The following is a 21947-nucleotide window of genomic DNA, read 5'->3' on the forward strand; positions in this document are numbered from 1 at the left end:
CTCCTCTTTAGGGAAAGGTTTTTTTTCTTAATGGTTTTAGCAAAAGCCTTTTCTAGAATAGACCATAATTGGGGAGCATGACAAAGGACTGCCTCATACTCAGAATGAAAACCCAACTCAAATTTAGAGAGGTTCTTAAAGAAGTTTTCAATAGCATCTACCAAGCTTTCCCCAACACAATGTTTGGCTTGCCAATCTGAATAAAATTGGGCATAGTTTTCACACATATAGTTATAATCTGCTTCCATAAGCACATTGCCTTGGATCTATGACACAAAAATGTTTCATACTGATGATATCCCTCAACCATTCACGACTAAGAATAAATACCCAACTTGAATCATCCAATTAAAAAAGAAAATTCCTTCTCAAGAGTCCAAATATCTCAAATTTATTGTCAACCTGAATGATCACAATGCTAGAATTGACAACATATTCAACAAAACACTAGAGCGGGATTCAAGGGACCATGTCTTGTGCCCTGTTGTTTGGAGTCCTTGGATGATAGGTTGCAAAAAGCCATGAATTCACACCCAGAATATCCAAAAGGAGAAATTTCTCACAAAATCAAGCAAGCAGCACAAAAATTGAATCAGTCCATGTATGATATATTTCATTTAAATATAAAAAAAAATAACTAAATGAAAAGATATGTTGTGGGCATACTTGTTAAGCATTTCAATTATGCTTTTGCATGTTGTTGGCGAAACGAGCATTGTAATGGCATTTCTCTGTAATCAAAATAATCACTGCTACAAGTTCAGAACACATATGACAACTAAAATAACAACTCAAAGGTAAAAGAAAAGAAAAGACAGAAAGAGAGAGCCTGTAATGAAATTTACCATAACCCATGCATAAGCAATGTCTATTGTTCGAGCTGTTGGAGTAACAAAAACAGTGTCGCATCCCTGGCAACTTCAATGGAGAAGCTCCTATCAGTAACCAGAACTCCAGCATGGGAGAAAATTTGAGACTAGAAATACAGGAGAAATGAGAAGTTCCATAACTCACCTGCCCTTCATGGAGACTTTCAAAATTTGCTGTGCTTTGGTTGTGAAGAAACTGAATTCGGTCTTCTCCAGTGACTAGATGTTATTTCAATCCACAAATTTCATGCAGAAGAAAAAAAATTAGAAAGAATCTAACCGTCTATAAGCACCAAAGGTCCACAGAAGTACCCTTATTGAATATTAAAGGGAGCCAGGCTTCCAACCAACAGCTGTTATCCAGGTTTGTCATGGGCATGGCATGCATATCAGCATTGGTATTTGTGCAATAACATGAGGTGCTGGGACATGATACAACACCCGTTTGGAGTGTCAAGATTGCATTCAATCAATAATAGAAGCATTAAACCATGCCAATGAGTTGATTTGAAATGGTTCAGCACAAATGAACCTCAGAAGCTCAGACAGCAGATTTAACTGACAAGGCACCCCCAAGGAGAAGAACATGATCTATTTCCTGAGTCCAAGAACCTTTTAACCCCGCAATATGACCTAACTAAATTGCATGTATGCAAACATATATGATGGAACTTCATAACCCCTAAGATCAAAATACTGGAATCAAGAAAATGAGAAACTCAGTCAGGGCTCTACTGAATGTGAGTTTTGCCTCACAAGCCTACATAAAGTCCTGGCGAAGGTCCTAGCATTGGAGACAATAGTGTTTGCAATATTAATATTGGCTGATATACGAAACCCCATTGAAGTAGATGCATTTTTCGGTGTCGGCGATATATCATGATGTATGATATATCGATACATTGCGAAGATATTCAATGTATAATGATGTATCGATGATAGTGTCGTCGATACATCGCAACAGACAAGAGGTGAGGAAAAAAATACATCGCAACAGACGAGGTGACGAAAAAATTCGATTTTTTTTTTTAAAAAAAAATTTTAATTTACAAAATCCCTTTTTTTGTCAAATCATCCACTTCTAATCAATTCTTGAGGTGAATCTGACCAACCCTCTTCGAATTTGGAGAAAAAACTGTTTCTTCCCTCTTTTTTTTTTTTTTTTGCTGAATTCAAGATCAGATAGTGGGTGGACCATTTTCAAGCAGTGAGTTTTATTTATTTGTTTTTTTATTTTTTAAATTGTGTGTAAATCACTTGGAATCAATAGAACTAAGATGGAATAGATTTCTCATATTTTGCATGCTCAATCATGGACTACCAACCTGCATTTCGAGGATTTGGGGAAAATTGAGGAAATGTGAAATTTCCCCCATTTTGGTCATTTAAATTGCAATTAGACCATAGAAAAATTATATTGGAAATGCTAGCGGCTGATATTAGATTGACAAAAGTCTGTGGATTTTTTGTGTGTGTGTATATATATATATATATATATATATATATATATATATATATTTCAAAAAATCCAGTTTGATTAGCGGTTATTTAGCCTTCATTTGCAGGCGTTTATGAGTGTTTGCTGATATTAATATCAATTACACTCTAATATGCAAATTTGGAAAAATTGGAGGAAATTGGGAATAATCCAAAATTTCCTCAATTTCACCCATTATACATGTTATAGGCTGATCTACAAATTGACGAAGGTTTTTGAATTTTTTGAAATTAAAAACTTTTAATTAAAAATAAATAAATTTCATATTGATCAACAGTTATTTAGGTTTAATATTTATGTATTCATGACATTGAATCTGCTATCACCCTATCTGCTTAATCTTCTTTTGCAAGTAGAGTATGTCTAGAAATGGGAGGTAACGTAACATTGGTTGGCAGCACGGGATGCCGCTTCCCGACAATCAATTTGGGTTCAGGTGTAATTATTAAGGCACATGCTGAAGAGCGAAGGATGTTTTGCTTGAATGAATACTTAGTGGGGGGGTATCAGAATATTGTCGATTGCCCAAGTGCTCTGAAGTAGGTGAGAGCGAAGATGAAGGAGGTGTTGAGGAAATAGGTGGAGATTAGAGATGACCGTGTTACGCATGAGAGAGAGAGTTCAAGGAGTTAGCGTGGCCAGCACAGAGCCTTGGGAAAGTAGAGGAGGTGGATGGGTATGAGGGTGATCCTAATTATAAATGTGTTGTTAATAAGTTATTACGGGAGTAGTGGGATTGGGATCAAACAAGGTGATAGGAGGTGAGTAGGCCCACTTTTGAGGGGTCTATGCAGGAAATTGGTATGGGGAGTGAAGCGGGAGTAGCAATCGAGGGGGTGATGGAAGCAGGAGAGGTGATGGTAGTAGGGGGGTTGAGTAATTTTAGTATGCACCACAGTAGTAGAATGTGTGTTGGATGTACCTTTAGATCAAACAATGTATAGAGGGGATGGGAAAAAGTAGAAGTGGCTAAAGGATTTGTGGAGTGGAGGGGATGTGAGGAAAGGGGTAGGGAAGTTTGCTGCAAAAATTTTCATTTATAACTATGTGCCAACCAGTGTTCAAAATATCGATACTATCGGCTGATATTATCGTTATCGCACCCTTGCAAGACGAAACCCTCGCGGTAACCCCCAGAAGATACCAAAAAATACAAAATTTAGATATTGGCCGATATATCGTCGATATCGCGCGATTTTGTCTCCATTATTGTTGGCAGTGTTCGAAATATCGGTATCGCACTATGTATCGCACCCTTGGGATACAGATATGTATCGGTTATTGCACAGGATATATCATTTGTATCGCATAATTTATCGCACTTTTTGGGAAACATTGAGAAAATGGTTGAATTTTTTAATGAAACTTTGGGGATTGTTAAAAAAGCCCTTAATACACACTTTTAAATCATAACATCTCAAAAAAAAAAAAATACACATAATAAGTTTCCTTTGTATAGGGTCCTAAGCTATGCGATGTTTAACTGAACTAATACAACTATATTTAAATTGGATGCATGATATTTATAAATATATCATAGTCATGTATGAAAATACAACCAATTTATTGAAAAGCAAAAGAAGAACTGAAGAAGTAAAATTTGAGAAATATATATATCAATGATGGGGACTAGTTGTGGTCTAGACCCACATAGAGTTGAGTGGTGGCTTGTAATCATCATCTCCATCTCGACGGGGCTGGACATAGTACTGCTACTCTACAAATCGACAATATTGTGCCCAGGTCATAGTAGAGTAGTACCAGTTAAGATACTCCCTGACATAACGCTAGTACTCATCTTCTCCGAACTGAATCAAGACGCCCATCCGTGGGTACTGCGTAATCATCACAGTCTGTAACTGATATGGATCTGGGAAGGGCACATATGAAGCTCCTCGGTATCCATATTGTTGGCCATATCCATACTGCTGCTCATATCCTTGCCCATATGTAGAAGTGAACTCCTGACCAGGGTTGAAAATGACGTGCTGTAACTGCTAGAGTCACTCGTCACATATCCACTAGATCCATATCCATGCCCATACTGTGGCACAGAACTCAAGCTACTTTCCTGTGTTTGTGATCCAGATTCATGTTGTGACCTGTAACTCGAGCTCCCCTCCCTCGTCAGTGATCCAAATCTAGAGCAACCTCGCTTGCCGCGAACACTTATGTCCCTCATGCATTTTGCCAGCAGCTCCTCAAAATCTGAAAGTTTATGAGTCTTCTTTTTCTGTAGTAACTTTTGACACGTGTATGTCTTATTGTAAATAAGACGGGGTCGTGGTTCTCCTGGACGAGAACCATGGTCAGGGTCCTGCGTGGAATGATCGAAATTCTCCTCCCTGGTGAAAGGGTTAAGAGGCCTCTTATCCTAACTCACACCCGCGTCGCCACCATCCTCGTCGCCATCATCATCATCATCATCATCACCCTTACTGTCATTAGAGTCATCGTCCCCTTTATCGCCGCTATCATCATCACCGGACTCATTCCCCTCATCACTCTTTGACTCAGTGTCGGTGTTAGACAATGTCACCTTACCATGTGTCCCACGTGATAGTGACTGCCGCGGGCTGCCCTCCGGCCTTCTCGCCAATGGGTTGAATGCATCAGCAGGAGACCTCTGCTGCTCCACATGTGCATTAACATCAATCCCTTGTGTCTCTGCTTCTGCCGCAACATGTGGCTCTGGTCACCCATTTGAGGTATCCAAGTCATCTGACCTAACCCACTGGTAAACTGGGTCACCCTCCACATCCTCAGCAAATGCATGTTGTCCGACCATCATCAGGTCCAGTGAGTCTTCCCGTGCTTTTCTTCTTCCTTCTGTGCGGAGCAGCCTCTCTCGTAACTTCATATTGTAATGATAATACACTAGCTTCTGAAACCTCTCATACCCTAGTCTATTACGTTCATTTGTGTGGATGAGGGTGAATGTACTCCAATTCCTTTCACAAGGTGACAAAGATATTTTCTGTGCAAGCACACGGACAGCTAGTCGTTGTAACGTCTCGCAGTCAGTCCCGTACATGGACCACCATTCGCCTGCATATCATAAGATTCTTTCATTATTTAACAGTTAAGTTTACCGCAGTAACTCACATGCCATCATGGTGTTCCTTGACTTCACTGCAGGGTGGCACCCAAACATTTCAACCGCGTCGCGGAATTTAACAATCTGTTGATGGCATATAACAACCAGAATAAGTATTGAATGGTTGAGATGAAGATAATGAGAATGTAAGTGCGGAACATATTTACCTCACTACCAAAGGTGCCTTTCCCCGGACAGTCGGGGAATAAGTGATCGTACACCTCATGTACAACCCTCTTTAATGAATTATCTTTGAAGAGATTCCGGCTGTAGTGGTATTTGGGATTCAGGAAATATGCTGAAAACCAACATATACACATCAGTACAACCCTCGTTTATTGTTGCATATGGAAATAAAAAAATTAAAAAAAATCATATAGGTACTTACTAGCTTGATGTAGTGGGTGATCAAGCGTCTTTTCCCAACGGTTGTCTATTATTGCATGCACCCACTTATATGCATTGGGAGCTTTAACCATGATGGCCTCTTTCATCAGCTGTATGGACGGATACAGTGACCCCATCGATGGATTTGTCTCATTGTCCACCATCCTCAACACCACATAAATGGGCTCTAGAATACCCACAACACCGCGCATGCGATCCCAAAATGAATTTCCCAGCACCAGTTCCTCGATGTGGTAGGTCACTTTCGTCAACCTCTTTTTCCATTCTTCGTAATCATGAGAGGCGAAAAGCTCTCATAACCCCTGTTTGTGTTTAAGAAGGCTACTTAAGGCGATATAATTTGTGGCAAACCGCGTCGCCCCGGGGCGCACTATATCCCCACCACACCTTTCGCGCATCGCGGCTAATAACCAAGTGTGGTTGTATACGAAGTTTGTGATGAGCCGTGCATCGGTAATTATGGTCTTAATCGACGGCCTATCTCCGATCGCCTCCAGCATGAGATCGATGCAATGGGCTGCGCAGGGGGTCCAGTACATATGATACTTGCGCTGAATATCCTTCCCCGCCTTGACAAATGCACTCCCATTATCCGTAACAAACTGCACAATGTTTTTCCTCCCAACATCTTGCATGACGTCGTGCATTAGTTTGTACATGCAGTTAGAATATTTAATCTTACTACTCACATTTATACACTTTAGGAACACTGCTCGTCCCCTGGAATAGAACATAAAATTTATGACCGACATTTTCGTTCGTCCGGTCCAACCGTCACACATGACGGTGCAGCCGTACATCTCCCATGACTGCTTATACGAATCGATGTATGTCTTCATCTTTACATGTTCATCATCTAAGTACTTCCCCATGATCTGTGCAGGTGTGGGCGGTTGCACACCCTCACCCCCACGCTGCACTTCACTTATCATATTTTTGAAGTGCGGGCTTGCTTCGGCATTCGCGGGGATTTGATCGTATATAAAAAACTTTGCTATAAATTTTTCAACTTTTTTCCTCACATCCCCTCCACTAAACATCTCTTTTATTTTCTCTTGTGTCCCTCCTGCCTCTTTGTACATCCTCGGATCTGAAGGTAGATTTGACACCCGCATGCTTGTACTTCTGCCCATGCCCCATATTGCTCCCCGCTTACTACCCTCCCCTGATCCACCCCTAACACTCCCCCCTTCCACTCCTCCCACCACGCTCATGGATGGACCCCTCAATATAGGCCTACTCGTGTCCCACCTCCTATCCTAATCTCTCTCCCACTGATCCTGCATGGACTCTTGAACTGCGCATCTGTAATCGGGATCATCATCGCCATTGAGATCCACTACATCCTCCTCACCTACATATGGTGGCCAACCCAACTCCTCCCTAATCTCCCTTTCCCGTGCATGTCGTTCATCTTTTGACTTCACATTTTTTTTTCAATATGGTCCTCATCTCTTCTCGCACATCCTGTGGGCACATGAGGCAATCCACAACATTGCGATACCCTTCTGCTAAATGCTCCTTTAAGCGGTTACCCCACCACTCCTCGATACATGGCCACATAAATTACAAATACTCCCAAATTGATTATCGGGAATGGGCTGACCGTACGTCCACCCTTTTTTCTTCTTTTTTTTGTTAGCTTGTTAGTACACCCCACTGTCAATTCAGACACACTTCACTGTAAGCCACCCCCACTAGGGATTGATACCAAGACCTCAGTGTTGAAACGAGGTATCTTTCACTCAGTCTACCTCTTTGAGCTATGGATCAGGGTGTGACCGTACGTCCACCCTTTATCAGGTTGTCTCCCTCCTCTTCCTCCCGACATATTTTATCTATCCATTGAGATCGGATAGATCCACCACTCAGATGGGCCGCACCACATGGAATAATGAGAATTGATGCCAACAATAGGTTAGTAATTAGGGGCCACCATAATGTGGACCTTCAATCAAAGCCGTTAATCAGGTGTAACTCACTAAAATAAAGAGAAGGTACAAAATTCATCCTGATAAAAGAAAATTAGGTGGGCCTCATAGCGTGAATTTATCAATTTGGAAGAAGTTTTACATCGTTCCCATTGGTGTGGCCCACAATAGTTTTTTAATCGGGCTTATATTTTGTATGTATGGATCATCAAATGAACGGTGGATTTTACATCTTCAGCATGTTTTACCTTATAGAGCTGTGACTGTTTTATTCCCAGCATGTTTTCACTTCATACAGGTGTGTATATCAGGTCGGATGGAAAGTAAATGACATGGTGGACCGTGAAGTGACGTCACCAAGTTCTGTAGGGCCCACCATGATGTATGTGTTGTATCCGCACCATCCATCCATTTAGAGATATCATTTTAGGCCATGAAAAAAAGAATGAGTCAGATCCAAAGCTCGAGTGGACCCTACCACTGAAAACAGTGGACAGAGTGACGCCCACCATTAAAAATTTCTAAGGGCAACGAAAGTTTTCACTGAAGCTGAAATTTGTTTTTTCCCTTCTTTCATGTTTGTCTTAACTTATATAGAGGTTGGATCTCAGATAAACATCATAGTGGACCTTAGGAAGGTTTCAACAGTGGGCGTCCCTCTCCCCTACACCCACCGATGTTTACATGTCATCCATATCGTTAATAACGTCATTCTTACTGGGATGAACTGAAAACACAAATATTAGCATGATTCAAAACTTCTGTTGGCCCACGAATATTTCAACTGTGGACGTTCAATTATCCCGTTTTCGGCCCACTTGAGTATTGGATACGATTCATTTTTGGCCTCATATCCTAAAATGCACTCACAAAACGGATGGACAAAGAGGATTTCTCACAAACATCACAGTGGACCCCACCTGGGTTCCCAGCGCAGGAACTTCCTGCGAAAGGCTTTCGCAGGAAATCCGCGTCCGAAACGGATTGGCTACTCCCACGGGCACCAGCCAATGGCTGGTGGTTGGTGCTCTGTGGGCCCCACCATGATGTATGTGTTTCATCCATTCTGTCCACCTATTTTTATAGATCATTTTATGTTATGAGAGAAAAAATGAGGTATATCGAAATATAAAGTGGACCTCATTACAAAAACAGTGTTGAATGAACGTTGACCATTAAAAATGTTTTGGGAGCCATAAAAGCTTTGGATCAAGCTGATATTTATTTTTTCCCTTCATTTGGGTCTTTATGATCCAATCAACAGATTAGATGTCAAATAAACAGTGCTGTGGGCTTTAGGAGGATTTAAATGGTGGATATCCAATCATTATTGTTTTCTTGTGGTGTGGTCCCCCTGAGATTTATATCCCTATAATTATTTTTATTAAATCCTAAAATGATCCGTAAAAATGGATGAACGGAATGGATGAAACAAATACATTATGGTGGGGCCCACGGAGCACCGACCGTGGCTGGTGTCGGGGGAGTTCTCCCGCGTAGGATGCGGATTAGATATTGACATGTTGTGTAGCCAGACTGGCTACTGAATTGATGTCACCAAGTTTTGTGGGGTCCACCATGATGTATGTGTTGTATCTACACCGTCCATCCATTTGGCTAGATAATTTTAAGGCATGAGACAAATAATGAGTTAGATCCATATCTGGAGTGGACCCCACCATAGAAAACAGTGGAGAGAGGGACGCCCACCGTTGAAACCTTCCTAAGGTCCACTATGATGTTTGTCTAAGATCCAACCTCTTTATAAGTTAAGACAGACATGAAAGAAGGGAAAAAACAAATTTCAGCTTTAGCGAAAACTTTCATGGCCTTTAAAATTTTTAATGGTGGGCGTCACTCTCTCCACTGTTTTCAGTGGTGGGGTCCGCTCGAGCTTTGGATCTGACTCATTCTTTTTTTCATGGCCTAAAATGATATCTCTAAATGGATGGACGGTATGGATACAACACATACATCATGGTGGGCCCTACAGAACTTGGTGACGTCACTTCACAGTCCACAATGTCATTTACTTTCCATCCGACCTGATATACACACCTGTATGAAGTGAAAACATGCTGGGAATAAACCAGTCACAGCTCTGTAGGGTAAAACATGCTGTAAATGTAAAATCCACCGTTCATCCGATGATTCGTACAAACAAAATATAAGCCTTATTAAAAAACTATTGTGGGCCACACCAATGGGAACGATGTAAAACTGCTTCCAAATTGATAAATTCATGTCGTGAGGCCCACCTGAGTTTCTTTTATAAGGATGAATTTTGTACCTTCTCTTTATTTTAGTGAGTTACACCTGATTAACGGCTTTGATTGAAGATCCACATTATGGTGGCCCCTAATTACTAACCTATTGTTGGCATCAATTCTTATTGTTCCATGTGGTGTGGCCTATCTGAGTGGTGGATCTATCCGATTTTGGCTCTATCCATTCTCAATGGATAGATAAAATATTATTTTACAGATAAAATATGTCGGGAGGAAGAGGAGGGAGACAACCTGATATAGGGTGGACGTACGGTCGGCCCATTCTCGATAATCGATTTGGGAGTATTTGTAATTTATGTGCCCATGTATCGAGGAGTAGTGGGGCAACCCTCTTAAAGGAGCATTTAGCAGGAGGGTATCGCAATGTTGTGGATTGCCCTAAGTGCACACAGGATGTGCAAGAAGAGATGAGGACCATATTGAAAAAAAAATGTGAAGTCAAAAGATGAACGACATGCACGAGAGAGGGAGATTAGGGAGGAGTTGGGGCGGCCATCATATGTAGGTGAGAAGGATGTAGTGAATCTCGATGGCGATGATGATCCCAATTACAGATGCGCAGTTCAAGAGTCCATGCGAGATCAGTGGGAGAGGGATCAGGATAGGAGGTGGGACACGAGTAGGCCTAGATTTGAGGGGTCTATTCATGAGCGTGGTAGGGGAGTGGAATAGGGGGGAGTGTTAGGGGTGGATCAGGGGAGGGTAGTAGGCGGGGAGGAATATAGGGCATGTGCAAGAGTAGTAGCATGCGGGTGCCAGATCTACCTTCAGATACGAGGATGTACAAAGAGGCAGGAGAGACATAAAAGAAAATAAAAGAGATGTTTAGTGGAGGAGATGTGAGGAAAAAAGTTAAAAAATTTATAGCAAAGTTTTTTATATACGATTAAATCCCCGTGAATGCCGCAACAAGCCCGCACTTCAAAAATAAGATAAGTGAAGTGCAACGTGGGGGTGAGGGTGTGTAGCTGCCCACACCCGCACAGATCATGGGGAAGTACTTGGATGATGAACATGCAGAGATGAAGACATACGTCGATTCGTATAAGCAGTCATGGGAGATGTGCGACTACACCGTCATGTGTGACAGTTGGACCGGACCGACGAAGATGTCAGTCATAAATTTTATAGTCTATTCCAGGGGATGGGCGGTGTTCCTAAAGTATATAGTTGCGAGTAGTAAGATTAAAGATTCTAACTACATTTACAAACTAATGCATGACGTCATGCAAGATGTTGGGAGGAAAAATATTGCGCAGTTTGTTACGGATAATGAGAGTGCATTTGTCAAGGCGAGGAAGGATATTCAGCGTAAGTATCAAATATACTGGACCCCCTGCGCAGCCCATTGCATCGATCTCATGCTGGAGGCAATCGGAGATAGGCCGTTGGTGAAGACCGTAATTACTGATGCACGACTCATTACAAACTTCGTATACAACCACACCTGGTTATTAGCCGCGATGCGTGAAAGGTGTGGTGGGGATATAGTGCGCCCCGGGGCGACGCGGTTTGTCACAAACTATATCGCCTTAAGTAGCCTTCTTAAACACAAACAAGGCTTACGAGAGCTTTTCGCCTCTCATGATTACGAAGAATGGAGAAAGAGGTTGACGAAAGTGACCTACCACATCAAGGAACTGGTGCTGAGAAATTTATTTTGGGATTGCATGCATGATGTTGTGGGTATTCTAGAGCCCATTTATGTGGTGTTGAGGATGATGGACAATGAGACAAATCCATCAATGGGGTCATTGTATCCGTCCATACAACTGATGAAAGAGGCCATCATGGTTAAAGCTCTCAATGCATATAAGTGGGTGCATGCAATAATAAATGACCATTGAGAAAAGACGCTTGATCACCTACTACATCAGGCTAGTACGTACCTATATGATTATTATTATTATTTTTCCATATGCAACAATAAACGAGGGTTGTACTGATGTGTATATGTTGGTTTTCAGCGTATTTCCTGAATCCCAAATACCACTACAGCCGAAATCTCTTCGAAGATAATTCATTAAAGAGGGTTGTACATGAGGTGTACGATCACTTATTCCTCGACTGTCCGGGGAAAGGCACCTTTGGTAGTGAGGTAAATAAATATGATCTGCACTTACATTCTCATTATCTTTATCTCAACCATTCAATATTTATTCTGGTTGTTATACGCTATCAACAGATTGTTAAATTCCGCGACGTGGTTAGAATGTTTGGGTGCCACCCTGCAGTGAAGTCAAGGAACACCATGATGGCATGTGAGTTACTATGGTAAACTTAACTGTTATATTATTTTGAAAAATCTAAAATAATGAAATAATCTTATGATATGCAGGCGAATGGTGGTCCATGTACGGGACTGACTACGAGACGTTACAACAACTGGCTGTCCGTGTGCTTGCACAGACAGTGTCCTCGTCACCCTGTAAAAGGAATTGGAGTACATTCTCCCTCATCCACACAAATAAACGTAATAGACTAGGGTATGAGAGGCTTCAGAAGCTAGTGTATTGTCACTACAATATGAAGTTACGAGAGAGGCTGCTCCGCACAGAAGGAAGAAGAAAAGCGCAGGAAGATCCATTAGACCTGATGACAGTCGGACAACATGCATATGCTGAGGATGTGGAGGATGACCCAGTTTACCAGTGGATTAGGTCAGATGACTTGGATACCTAAGATGGGCGACCAGAGCCACATGTTGCGGCGGAAGTAGAGAGACAAGGGATTAATGTTAATGCACATGTGGAGCAGCAAAGGTCTCCTACTGATGCATTCGACCCATTGACGAGGAGGCTGAAGGGCAGCCTGCGGCATTCACTATCACGTGAGACATGTGGCGGGGAGACATTGTCTGACACCAAGACTGAGTCAAATAGTGATGCGGGGAATGAGTCTGGTGATGATGATGGCGGCGATAAGGGTGACGATGACTCTAATAACAGTAAGGATGATGATGATGATGATGATGATGGCGACGACGATGGTGGCGACGCGGGTGTGAGTCAGGATAAGAGGCCTCTTAACCCTTTCACCGGGGAGAAGAATTTCGATCATTCTACGCAGGACCCTGACCATGGTTCTCGTCTAGGAGAACCACGACCCCGTCTTGTTTACAATAAGACGTACACACGTCAAAAGCTACTGCAGAAAAAGAAGACTCATAAACTTTCAGATATTGAGGAGGAGCTGCTGGCAAAATGCATGAGAGACACAAGCGTTCGTGGCAAGCGAAGTGGCTCTAGATTTGGATCACGGACGAGGGAGGGGAGCTCGAGTTATAGGCCACAACATGAATCTGGATCACAAACACAGGAGAGTAGCTCAAGTTCTGTGCCACAGTATGGGCATGGATATGGACCTAGTGGATATGCGACGAGTGACTCTAGCAGTTACGACACATCATTTTTCAACCCTCGTCAGGAGTTCACTTTTGCATATGGGCAAGGATATGAGCAGCAGTATGGATATGGCCAACAATATGGATACCAAGGAACTTCATATGTGCCCTTCCCAGATCCATATCAGTTACAGACTGTGATGATTACGCAGTACCCACGGATGGGCGTATTGATTCAATTCGGAGAGGATGAGTACCAGCGTTATGTCAAGGAGTATCTTAACTGATACTACTCTACTATGACCTAGGCACAATATTGTCGATTTGTGGAGCAACAGTACTATGCCCAGTCCCATTGAGATGGAGATGATGATTACGAGCAACCACGCAACTCTACGTGGGTCTAGACCACAACTAGTCCCCATCATTGATATGTATATTTCTCAAATTTTACTTCTTCAATTCTTCTTTTGCTTTTCAATGAATTGGTTGTGTTTTCATACATGACTATGATATATTTATAAATATCATGCATCCAATTTAAATATAGTTGCATTAGTTCAGTTAAACATCGCATAGCTTAGGACCTTATACAAAGCAAACTTATTATGTGCATATTTTTTTTGAGATGTTATGATTTAAAAGTGTGTATTAAGGGCTTTTTTAACAATCCCCCAAGTTTCATTAAAAAATTCAACCATTTTCTTAATGTTTCCCCATGTTTCCCAAAAAGTGCAATAAATTATGCGATACAAACAATATATCCCGTGTGATAACGATACGTATCTGTATCCCAAGGGTGCGATACATAGTGCGATATCGATATTTCGAACACTGGTGCCAACAAATGCAACAACCAGCCCGCACTTTAAGAATATGATTGTTGAAGTACAATGTGGAAGCGAGAATGTAAAGCCACCTATACCACGTAAGATTACAAGAGCAATACTTTGGTGAGTTCAGGCCATCGTGGGAGATCAACTCACTAGATCTTCATTTATGACCGACGAAGATGTCTGTCATAAATTACATGGTTACTGGGGACCATGTTCTTGAAATCCACTGATGCAAGTAATGAGATAAAAAACTTACGTTACATTTATGAGTTGATGAAATATATGATGAAGGATGTTGGCAGGAAAAACGTGGTGCAGTTTGTCATGGACAATGGGAGCAAATTTGTGGAGGTAAATGAGTTAATGAAGAAGTACATGTACTAGATCCCGTGTGCAACCCATTGCATTGATTTGATGCTTGAGGCGATAAGAAATAGGCCTGCAGTGAAAAGTGTGATTGTTGATTACCAAACAATTACAAATTTCACCTGCAGCCAAGGTTGGCTATTAGTCGAGATGGGCAAGAGGTGTGGTAGGGATCTAGTGCGGCCTGGGGCAATGAAAATGGCTCCCATGACCTTCTTCTTCTTCTTTTCTTCTTCTTTTTTTTCCTTTTCTTTTTCTTTTTCTTTTTCTTCTTCTTCTTTTTTTTTTTTTTCTTTGGCTCCATGACAATCTTCCTTTCAACCCTAGTAATGCAAACCACTAGTTCAAAACTGAGAAGGATGACATAGCGTGTGGTGATTTGAGGAATTTGGAGGTCATATTGTTATGCATTCCATTTATTGAAGTAACTCCCAATAGCAGATAAATGTAAGGAGTGCTGTGGAAGATTGTTGCCTAATGCCTATCCATATTTTGATATTCTTGGGAGCCTACTCCACAAGGAGGAATACTTGCAATTTAGATAGGAGTGGAGTACCAGTTCGTTGCTCCAATGCAAGATAGTGCTTCTCAAAGACACATTCTCTAGTCTAGTGTTCTACTGCGCGTTTACCTATAAGTTTCCAAATGCAACAAATTGGAACATATCCACACCACTTTCTATGAAGCAGGAATAACCCCAAAAATGTTTAACTTTATCAAATGGCAGAAGGTCTAAAACCGAGGATGAAAGGTGATCCTGGCTTTTTAAAAAAAAAAAATCTCTACAATTTCGACACGCATTGTCAGGCAAAGATCTGTTATAAATTGGAGCATACCCACAGTAATTCTTGCATAAGGCTTTGATGAAGACAATGTTGAATGTTGGGCAAATGGTGGTGGAGAGATGCAAATACTAAGACAGAACTCTAGCACCAGATATCTCTAGCACCAAATATGGGAAGATAGATTAGCTATGTGGAACAGTTATCTTGCATACTAAGTATGTAAACAAAAGATTACCTTTTTGAAATATAACTGGAATGGGGGTCACATGGCTTCCTAATTTCCTACATATTTTTTTTTTTCTTTTTTTAAATCTTGAGCCTAGTTCCAAGTGCTCATATCTTGGACAGTCTGAAATTCTCTGATCCTATTTGCCTCTTAATCATTTAGCATCGGGGCAGCCCTTTCATTCATGTCCTACATGTCCATTCCAAAACTCAGTGCAGCAGATGAAGTAATTTGGTTAAAGAATCTCAGTGATGTTCTCTTGGTTAATCTTCCTCCAACATATCAATCAGCGTGAAAAAAAAAAAATACAAATACCTAATCAGCATTACCATGCCCAAGTGCCTCTCATCAACAAATCTCTAAGCACAGCATGTACAGTATAATGCTTTTTAGTTTACAAGTAATCTCAAGATTTAGTTATCAAGTTATAAGTTTTGTATAAAGTAAGATTCTTAAAGAAGTAACCTATAGAGATTGATTGTTTCCCAACAAAATCATGTATATATGCATCACATGAGTATAACACATGTAAAATTCAACATAAAAAATAACCACAAACTAGCACTAAATCTGTAGCACAAGAGATACATCGAAACATTTACAGGATGCTTAATGGAGAAGAAGATATACCTCTAATGCGACCAAAATGGGAAAGGTCCACAACCTAAGACAACAGGTAGCATGACAGAATTAGAAGATGACCAACAAGCAACAAAAGGAAACTTCCCATGAAACAACTAGATAATGGTGCAGATAATTCTTATGAACCTTGAGAAAATTTTTGCAAAATGCAACCCACCCACTATAACCAAATACTAAGAAAAATGATTCAAGATATTTGAAATCAATGTGAAGTTCTTACACAATGCTATTTAATATTGAGGATGAAGTCTTTTTATTATTGCTTTCTTGAGAAGTATTGAGGATGAACATTTACTTCTCTAAGTCATTTTTAAAAGCCCTACTTAGAGGTGAAATTCTGGATTAACATGAATATGCTCCATGCAAACAAGAGCCTTCAAAATATTCAGGAAAGTCCATGCAGAAAGTCTGTAGGGTTTAGGCTAATCTTGTCTTCAAAATTTTTAGTGTTATAGTAAGTCTTTACATTTCCCCTTAAACATTTTAGGCAAAATTTGTATGGGTGCATTTTGGAATAATGGACCTTTGCAACTCTGACAAGAGATTCTTTTCTTTCCTACACATGAAACACATTTTCGCAACATAAGCTTGTTCTTAGTGTAGATAACTGAGACCTTTCTTTAAAGGAAGAGATGGAAAAAGAAAAAGAAAAAGAAAAAAAATCCAACACGAGCAAGCACATAAAAAATGGAAACAGAAACTCAACCCTTAATCCAAAGCCTGCTTATGTCTAATCAATAGTCACTAACTTTTCTTCAAGGGTAAACTGGATTTTATTAAAAGAGAACCACAAATACAACAAAAGTCTGGACCAAATCATAAACAGGGCCAGCAACAACTCAATGCCACATGTTGAGACTCAAAACTTCATTGACTATAAACCTCCCTCTCTCCAACAGGGACATCCTGACTCCAAATGTAAATCACCTACCATTGTCTTGACCAGTGTTCGAATAATCTCCGATATTATTGAAATAGCCCCAATATTATCTTTATCTTCAGCTCAGCAATACCGATAACACTGGTAGTGATACCGATAACGCTGGTAGTATCAGAAACTCCAGGTATTAGCAATGTATCGCTAGGTATCGCCAACATATCAATATAATTAATGTAATCGTCAATATTTTCAACTATGTAAATTCTAGGTGTTGCTTGTATTGCCAATGCATCAATATCGCCAATGTATCGCCAATGTTTTCGACTAAGTAAATTCTAGGTAATGCTTGTATCATAAGTGTATCGACAATATTTCAATAATATTGCCAACATATTGGTATCATTAAAATTTTGTTCATTAGAAAAAAAATTTATTTCATATTTTTTTCGTTGGCACATGGTTGTACGTAGTGTTCAATTTCTCATTGATAATATTGAAAATGTCTCGATAGTATCGATATCGCAACATGCAAGATATTGAGACCACAATCTTTTGTTTCCTTTCCAATTGTTGATGATTTCTTGATGAAATATCATGTGTTGTTGATATTTTGCAATATTGATGGATGTTTGTATGGAAGATTGGATGGTTAAATAGACCGGATGGGATGGTTGTATTGATTTCTTACAACAACACATGCTTTTAAGGCCCCATTAAATGGCAACTTGTTATGTATGCATTTTTTTTTTTCAATTTTAAATTTCTAAATATGCACATTTTAACATATCCTGAAGTTTCACTAAAAATTCTACCATGTTTCCCCATGTTTCCTTGCATTTCTGGTTATCAACGATATTATCGGCGATATCGATATTGTTTCTGTATCCCTAGCCAGCGAAACTTTTAGCGATACTGATACTTCGAACACTGGTCTTGACGCCCCAGATTTAGCATGGCTATCCGTTACCTCATTCGCTTCTCTTCCCACATGAACAAATGCTATTCATGGTGTGCTGTAAAGGTCGTTACGGGGCTGTAAAGGCCATTACATAAAGGTAACGGTGGCAACTGTTACACATTACGGGGTCCTAACGACTGTAACAATCATTATCGAAAAAAATGACCCATAATTGCCGTTAATGGCACATTACGTCTCCTATAAAGGCTATAATAGTCCCGTAATGGTCTATTATGGGGCAGATACAAGTTTTTCATACTTTTTTATCAACATTACAGGGCATATATAGGTTTTTAAAGGTTTTTTTCATTTTTTTAAAGAAAAAGACCGTAACAGCCGTTATGGCCCGTATCGTAAAGGTAATGGCCACCGTTTCCGTTATAGAACACCTTGATGCTATTGGCCTTCCTATACACAGGTCCCAGACTTCATGCTGAGCATCTAAGAGATTCCAAGGCATTTTCCACAAGATGTCCGAGCTATAGCATTTTCCAGAAGACGCCCAGGTTATAGCATTTTTGGAATCCCCTTCCACTATTTCAAAAAATAGATTCGTCTCAGCTATACATGCTTGAGATGGTCACAAGTCAAAAGTTTGCCCATTGATGCTACTAACAGAAGAGATTCCGCTAAAGGATGCTTCACAACAATGCTTGAGGTAGCAAAGCACACAAATGCCGAGGAAATTCTCAAAGGATTTTTATTAATGTATATCTAGATGGCCTCACTGCTTGATGCAATCCCATGGAATATCATCCATTCGACTTCCTCGAATCTGCCTAAACAATCCAATAAATACCCTTTTTCCTCATCTCTAGGGTTTCTAGCAAGCAATCCCTACAAACTTCCCCACCATTTTGCACCATCACAGCCCTAGTAAAAAAAAAAAGATCCACTTCTTGCTTTGCAGGAAGCATGAATAAGGGTTCATTTGAGGGAAGCCAAGGTGGCTACAACCGCTCTCCCATTAGCGAAATTTCCTCATTTTCTACCACCAGCACCTGAAAATAGAGAAGACGACGAAAAGATGCTCAAATTACCTCCCATTGGTTGTGCCAAAGTTCGCACAAAAACTTCCAACATACTCATTCAAGATTTTAACTTTATAAGCCAGAAGAGTTTTTCCTCGTGTTTTGGAAATTTGATTTGTTCTATTATTCACTCAATCCTCAAACAAACAGATTCAACTGACCTGTTGAGTTTTTAAACCATGATGGATAAAAGGAAAACACGTGAAAGAATTAATGTAATCAGCTTGGAGTTAGGCATACGCTTTCTACAGAATTATATCTCAATGGCAACGAAAAAGTAACTTTTAGGTCATGCTTTCTCACAAATACAGTTTTAATATGAAAGTACAAGACAAGGTTACCTGGATCCTGGGTCACTTTTGTGCGTGGTACAGGAACGGGTGTGGTACGCTAATACAATACATGGTAAGCTAGAGGTAGGATTATGTTCAATTCTGCACCACTCCAATACATTGTGTATGCAATATAGCTTTATATATGAATTCATAGTGCGATTTATATATGAAATGATGAATGTTATTGTTATAGACCAAGCATAGTTAGTGTTACATTATAACTAAATAAACAAAGGTATAAATCTCTACATTGTAAATATAAATTTTTTTTTTTGAACATTGTACATTGTAAATATAAATTTGCATTAACTTAATAATAAGAACAAAGAGCACTAACTTGGGTTACTAAAAAGAGCGAACTGGATTGCAAATGACCTATAATCCGAAAAGCTCGATCCAGAACATAAAATGCGGGGAATTTCATGCTTTAGGTAACATTGGTACAAGATTAAAAAGCTAGAAATCATAGGTCATTTAATCAAAACAAATTGCAAGAAAAAGGATAAGATGCTCAAACGTACCACAACCCCATTAACTGCTGCATTTAATGCCAAATCATCATTTCCAAACGTTTCAACAGTTCCATCTTCTAATGCTTGTGCTCCAGCGATTGTCATTGTCTCCTGCAAAGAATCATAAATGAGTTCCAATGCAAAAGGGACATGAATCATAATATGAAGAACAAGAACAGGTACTAAATGTTGACAACACAAAGTTCCCACTTGTCACTAGCACAGCATATTGGGCAGAAATGATCATCAAAATTTCCATAAACAGCATGAAAAATGCTGATGATAAATAGTATCATGTCCCCAATAAATGCCTACAAATGAAAAATATATTTTCTAGGAAAACCACATTTCTGGGTCAAGTCTAATGTAAATGATACTACCAAAATAGTGCTGCTTCAGGTAATTGCTAAATTAGAACAACTCCAGATTCAGGCAATTTAAATTTATATCACATATTCACATCCAACATAATTATGTCAGTCAAACACTGCCAGACAATCAAACAGCATTTTTACATATTCCTGGTAATAAACTACTGAAACAATCAGTGGGATATCCATATGAAGAGGAAATAATGGCACCCACAAAGTAAGACTTTGATAAAAACAATACTAATGTAATAAATTCTTTCAATTTTCATTTAAAAAAAAACCCATTTCCCATTTTGTAAACGCTATCATGGATTTTCAAGTATTTATTTTTTAAACATAAGTGGGTAGGGAGACCCAAAATCCCCTCTCCATACAGTCAACCTACTTGATGAGTGCATGTTTGGATGCAGCCCCATAACTGGAATGATGTGAAATGAGCCCTAACCCAGCCGCATATTATGGAGTGACTTGGCATATCACATAAATGCTGATGAATGTACCCACCACATGATTCCCCCTGCAGAATGGGCCCTGAAATGGAATGTGATATTGATGGGAATACCATGTTGTCATCACATTCTCATTTGAGGGTTCCGAAACGTGCCTAGAAGTTGCACAATATGGCCCCAGCATTTAAAAATACCAACCAGCAGGCTTCGTTGAATATTAAGGGAGCGTTTGGATGCTCAATTGAAATGGATTTCGACTCTGCTCGCCTCACAACAATTAATGTACTTGTCCAAAAACTAAAGTTAGGGATCATTTCAAGTGCAGCTCAAATGACATGAAATTGCAATTAGGCGTTGGTCATCGTTACGTTATGAATCTAAATGGCATCAGCTCCACTTCCTTCATTAGTTTTCAATTGAACTGATGTATTTTTAATTTCAAAATTCAATTGACCATCCAAGCGAACCCTAAATCATATAATACCAAAAGATCGACAGATGGATGGAGAGAGAGACTGAACATACGAGGAGATCATGATCGATGGGTGGAGGGACGAGATCGAAAGGCGATGCTGCGGGAGCGATGCGTGGAAGGATCTCTTTAGCATACGAGAAGGCGAGATTCCGATTCCGGGCGTTTGGGTCGCGAGATTTCGAAGTGGGGAAGGGATGTTTTGGTATTGTTGGAGAGAACGCAGGTCCAAACAGTCCGACGCAATACATGACGGCTATCGGCAGACAGTATTGCCGCTACAAACTCGATTCCAGTCCGAGACTCGGGTTCAGATATGGAATGTTGATGTCATTTTGGGGGACGCCGACGCGGCCTGTCTGCAGCGCCGGGCTGATTCGTGCAGCAATAAGCTCTGTGAGGCTTACCGTGTTGTATGTATTATATCCATGCCGTCCATCCATTTTTCCATATCATTTTGGTATATGGGCTAAAGAATTAGGTAGATGCAAAGCTCAAGTGGACCACACCACATGAAAAAGTGGCAATGATGACGGTCACCGTTGATACTTTCCTATGGCCCACCTTGCTGTTTATACGCCATCCAACCTGTTCATAAGGTCACTCAGACCTGTATGAAGGGGAAACACAAATATCAGTTTGATCCAAAA

At 40.2% G+C, this 21947-nt stretch overlaps 3 protein-coding genes across 4 annotated transcripts in view; 1 reads left to right on the forward strand and 2 right to left on the reverse strand.

The window, feature by feature from the left end:
* The window catches only part of LOC131242550 (putative transferase At1g60990, chloroplastic), a 33529-nt gene extending 11837 nt beyond the window's left edge, over positions 1-21692 (reverse strand). The window contains exons 1-6 of one of the 2 annotated variants that reach the window (XM_058241269.1): positions 21351-21692; positions 20015-20116; positions 16278-16311; positions 1015-1088; positions 846-911; positions 667-731 (exon numbers count right to left, since the gene is read on the reverse strand). In XM_058241269.1, the coding sequence (XP_058097252.1) occupies positions 667-731; positions 846-911; positions 1015-1088; positions 16278-16311; positions 20015-20116; positions 21351-21548 (539 nt within the window). In that variant the 5' untranslated portion in view covers positions 21549-21692. Of the gene's footprint in view, positions 1-666; positions 732-845; positions 919-1014; positions 1089-16277; positions 16312-20014; positions 20117-21350 lie in introns of both variants that reach the window. The other variant, XM_058241270.1, reaches the window with a different exon arrangement.
* LOC131242551 (uncharacterized) lies at positions 4925-6961 on the reverse strand. Its single transcript, XM_058241271.1, has 4 exons — positions 5853-6961; positions 5632-5762; positions 5473-5548; positions 4925-5415 (listed from the first exon to the last, which is right to left on the reverse strand). Exons 1-4 carry the CDS (start codon positions 6061-6063, stop codon positions 5063-5065), a joined length of 771 nt encoding a protein of 256 aa, XP_058097254.1. The 5' UTR covers positions 6064-6961; the 3' UTR covers positions 4925-5062.
* On the forward strand, positions 11974-14179 carry LOC131242552 (uncharacterized). Its single transcript, XM_058241272.1, has 3 exons — positions 11974-12189; positions 12277-12352; positions 12430-14179. The coding sequence occupies exons 1-3, from the start codon at positions 12037-12039 to the stop codon at positions 12771-12773; spliced, it is 573 nt and encodes a 190-aa protein (XP_058097255.1). The 5' UTR covers positions 11974-12036; the 3' UTR covers positions 12774-14179.
* Positions 21693-21947: the final 255 nt, after the last annotated feature.

Source organism: Magnolia sinica, chromosome 4 (assembly GCF_029962835.1).
Source record: "Magnolia sinica isolate HGM2019 chromosome 4, MsV1, whole genome shotgun sequence".
In the NCBI taxonomy this organism is placed as follows: domain Eukaryota; kingdom Viridiplantae; phylum Streptophyta; class Magnoliopsida; order Magnoliales; family Magnoliaceae; genus Magnolia; species Magnolia sinica.

Bases quoted from the DNA above. Each gene is read 5' to 3' on its own strand.
- LOC131242551 (XM_058241271.1), bottom strand. From the start codon at position 6,063: ATGCGCGGTGTTGTGGGTATTCTAGAGCCCATTTATGTGGTGTTGAGG. The intron at 5,763-5,852 runs GTAAGTACCTAT...GTTGGTTTTCAG, and splicing joins TCACCCACTACATCAAGCTA to CATATTTCCTGAATCCCAAA. The intron at 5,416-5,472 runs GTGAGTTACTGC...TATGATATGCAG, and splicing joins AAGGAACACCATGATGGCAT to GCGAATGGTGGTCCATGTAC.
- LOC131242552 (XM_058241272.1), top strand. From the start codon at position 12,037: ATGTGTATATGTTGGTTTTCAGCGTATTTCCTGAATCCCAAATACCAC. The intron at 12,190-12,276 runs GTAAATAAATAT...CGCTATCAACAG, and splicing joins AAGGCACCTTTGGTAGTGAG to ATTGTTAAATTCCGCGACGT. The intron at 12,353-12,429 runs GTGAGTTACTAT...TATGATATGCAG, and splicing joins AAGGAACACCATGATGGCAT to GCGAATGGTGGTCCATGTAC.